The sequence below is a fragment of the Nicotiana tomentosiformis genome, chromosome 5, assembly GCF_000390325.3.
Source record: "Nicotiana tomentosiformis chromosome 5, ASM39032v3, whole genome shotgun sequence".
Taxonomy (NCBI): domain Eukaryota; kingdom Viridiplantae; phylum Streptophyta; class Magnoliopsida; order Solanales; family Solanaceae; genus Nicotiana; species Nicotiana tomentosiformis.
In genome coordinates this window covers 24,695,535-24,699,199 of record NC_090816.1, presented here as the reverse complement: position 1 = coordinate 24,699,199, position 3,665 = coordinate 24,695,535, and the positions used below count along the sequence as shown (strand labels likewise).

Sequence of the window (3,665 nt, the reverse complement as noted above, 5' to 3'; positions counted from 1 at the left end):
CAATATAATATGCTGGAAGTTCATATATAGGTGCTTCAATCTCTATTATATTATGGTGAAACTTTTCGTGTTATAGCAAGATGGTGACTATCCCGTCTATTTTCGCATTTTAACCCGGACCCTCTTTTTTTTGAATCATGACCGCGAAAAGTGAATACCTAACACTATTTTCCCACTTCTTTTCATAAAACTCAAAACAAGAAATGTAAATAGGAAAAATAGTCCATAGTATATACTCTTTTCACGGCCCCGCCTTCCTCTTTCACCTTCGCATTTCTTCTCTTGTTCGTTTCCCTTTATTAAAAACTACGACTAGAGGCACGAAGCTCCAATTCTTGTTGTTATCAATGGGTTGAATGTAGCTTCTTTGACAATTCTTGCTTCAGTTGCTTCCCTTTCCTGTTTTTTCTCAAACGGTAAGAGCACTATGTTCATTTATTTAATTCCTTTCCCTCTCTTTATTATATTATTATAGTGTTAAATCTTTCTGGGTTTATCCAATTTTCCTTTCATTTGATTCATCGATGGCTAATAGGGTACCAAAAAGGATGTCTCTATTTAAAGATAGGGTTTTTATTATTATATGGTATATGCTATAAAGGGTGTGTAATTTTCAATGAATTAATATTTTTCCTTGGGAAATTGTTTCTACATCATTTTCAAATGTTTTACCATAGGATCTTTACGAAGAGTAGTTGGGTCGGGTTATGGGGTGGGTTAGTATGGATCCCGGTAAATAAAAATTTGGCGTGTGTCTCTTTAATCCTGAAGTGACACGTGTCATTCCGTCCAAATTAGGGGTATTTTTGAACCAAAGTTTAACGGTAGGGGTGCGAACACACTGATAGTGAAACGGCGGGTAAATATAAATAATTTTCATTAGTAGAGGGGTATATTTGGCCATTTTCTGTACTTTTTATTTCAAAGATTGACTATATTGTGGTGGAAATCTTGAGGTTAAAGCAAGTGATATAGAGTAAAGTCGGGATACTTGTGGAACAAAATGACTTTTGCCCACTAAGTAACTCATTAGTGAATGAGTTCATATTTTCCCTTTTGGTGGGAAAAGAAAATGATTTCAACAAGTCATCCAAAGTGTATGATTGCTAGCATCTGGCTTTGCCCTATAGTTAGCTCAGCGCCAATCAAGAATGCCAAGGAATTCCAAGAGTCGCCAAAATATATCTTCTAAATTATAAATAAAAAGAATCAATACTCGACTTGTATGGAAATGGAACCTAATCATACATGTGAACACTAACAATCTCTCTTTCCCCTCTAAAGGGCGTTTTTAGTATTCGTAGAAAGACATCACAAAACCTCTTGCAGAAATGCAGGGCAAGACTGTGTATAATAGATCCTTGTGGTCCGGTCCTTCCCCAGACCCCGCACATAGCAGAAGCTTAGTTCCCTGTGTAAAAAGAAAATGATTTAGTGAGGAGGAAAAAAATAGGAGTATCAAATTTCTACCAATAAGTAATATGCTGGAGTATAACTTTGATACGATTGTATTGCCTTATTTCAGTCCAGCACCTAATCTTTAGTTATTGCTTGTTTATTCTTTGCTTGAAGCTGCCTCCCCCCTCACAATCAAGTGCTGCAAAGTTTAAACATTAGCCTAGTAGTAATGTCATTTTTGCATTTCGTCCCGCTTATTGGTATTTTAGATGATGACTGTTTGAGCTACAGCTTCTGCCTGCAAGTAAATTTTTAATATAAGTTCTTTCCTATCCTGACTAGCTTATCGACTATCATACAGATAATGCTCTATTCTATGTGAATCCTTGACTGACGATAGAGGAGAGCCACATGCATAAAAGACTTGCTGTTACTTCAGCGGTGGATGTCATCGCTGGAAATGCTGATCTTTTATCCGAAATTCTACTCCGTTTGCCTGCAAGATCTCTCATCAGGTTCAGTCTTGTATGCAAATTTTGGTGCTCAAGCATTACCAGTATACAATTTAGGCTTAGTCATAGTTGTACTCTTGCATTTTCTAATGCTCTAACCCCGTCTGGGATCTACTTTTACAATTGCCTAACCGATCCCCAAAAAATTGAATCCCTTCCACTCACTGATAATGTAACTAGCCTCCCTCCTCTTGAAGTAGTTGACCACATGGCTGCAACATTAGGAGATGCACTCAAGGATCTGCATGTCAAGGATACGCAAGTCAAGGTTACACAATCTTGCAATGGCCTGTTAATGTGTGTGATCACTTGCAAAACCGGTGCAAGTAATATCAAACGTGGTATGGTTTACAATCCTGCAAATAAAGGGTGTCATTTATTGCCTACACCCTATGATAACAAGTATTCTGAAGTGGTCTGTTATAATCTGATAGTTGATCCTTTAGAACCACCATATTATAAAGCTGTGTGTATTAAGCATGTGGATTCCTATTCTTCGGATGTCGAAGTGAGTGTGTATGTGCCAGGGAGTGAGTCATGGAGATCTTGTTGCCGTTTCTCTCTACCCTATGGTATGCGCTTTGACAGTGGAGTGTTTTGGAATGGTGCAATTCATTGGATTGGTGAATACTCCATTTACTTTGATGCTAAATCAGAGGAAATTGTAAGGAAAAATATGCCACCAAGGCCTCAGGGAGATTGTACCCAAAAGATTAGGTATGTTGGGGAATGGGGCGGCCATTTGCATCTTATTCAGGTTCAGAGCCTATATGCCAAGAAATTTAATGTGCTCGAATTAGACAAAAATACCTGGAAGTGGTCAGTGAAGTATCGTGTTCATCTTGCTAGGTTAATTTCAGCATTTCCCGAGATGATTCAGCAGACATCATCTGGCACACAATATGCATTTTCCATTTTGTCAGTAATTCGAGGAGAGACAGAAGAAGATTCAGTCCTACTGCTAACTATTCCGGGGAAGGTGATCGCCTACAACTTAGTGCTTAAAACTGCTGAAGTAGTCCGCGAGTTGCCTGGTCAAATAGGTGATACTTTACACTTTAATCATGTTAGCGCTTATCAGTATACTGAAAGTTTGGTTCCGGTTAAAAAGTGAGAAGTTATCTTGCAGGTATTTCATGTGAAGACTTCTTCAAAAATGCTAGAAAACTAATTTCAAATCTTAGCTTTCGTAGTTTCATTTGGGGATTCAGTATAAATGTTATAGAACCTTTACTGAAAAAATGAGTTCAATGTTTTATCTGCACAAAAAGATTGTGCTCAACACTTTCGGTATTTAGTTTTATAGTGTGAATGAATATTGTGGTGCTCCTTGTTTGTTGGTAGTTTTGAGTGGGTTGTAATTGAAACCCATAACCTGGAATGGACAGGATACCTTGGCTCATAGTCTGGTTTTTAGGCATAATCATTCTCTAGTGTTTACCTCAAATCCAACAATTTAACTTTAGGATTCAAACATTATAGTGAGATACATAACACTTAACCATAGTTTTTTGTTAATAAAGGTTTATATATGAAACACACGGATTGTGGGTAAGTCTGTTCCCTGTTCTGCTCTCTCCACTGCCTTGCTCACAGCATCATAAGTTCTATTAGCTATTACTACAGTCTGTGTATATATAGTGGGAGATTTACAGTGGCAAAGCAGAAGTTTTTGCAAGCAAATTCAGAAGAAAATAAGATTTGAACTTGTAACCTTGTAATCCCCTCATATATATATATATATATATATATATA

The 3,665-nt window shown here is 37.2% G+C and overlaps 1 protein-coding gene across 3 annotated transcripts; it reads left to right on the top strand.

The window, feature by feature from the left end:
* The first annotated feature begins 209 nt into the window (after positions 1-209).
* On the top strand, positions 210-3,245 carry LOC104114642 (F-box protein At5g07610-like). Of its 3 annotated transcripts, XM_009625132.4 has the most exons (4): positions 215-416; positions 1,760-2,627; positions 2,760-2,953; positions 3,040-3,245. In XM_009625132.4, the coding sequence occupies exons 2-4, from the start codon at positions 1,810-1,812 to the stop codon at positions 3,153-3,155; spliced, it is 1,128 nt and encodes a 375-aa protein (XP_009623427.1). In that variant the 5' UTR covers positions 215-416; positions 1,760-1,809; the 3' UTR covers positions 3,156-3,245. The 3 variants fall into 3 exon arrangements, 2 of the variants coding, with proteins under 2 accessions (XP_009623427.1, XP_009623426.1); XR_011415979.1 differs by having other exon boundaries at positions 210-416; positions 1,760-1,913; positions 2,760-3,245; XM_009625131.4 differs by having other exon boundaries at positions 218-416; positions 1,760-2,953.
* The last annotated feature ends 420 nt before the right edge of the window (positions 3,246-3,665 follow it).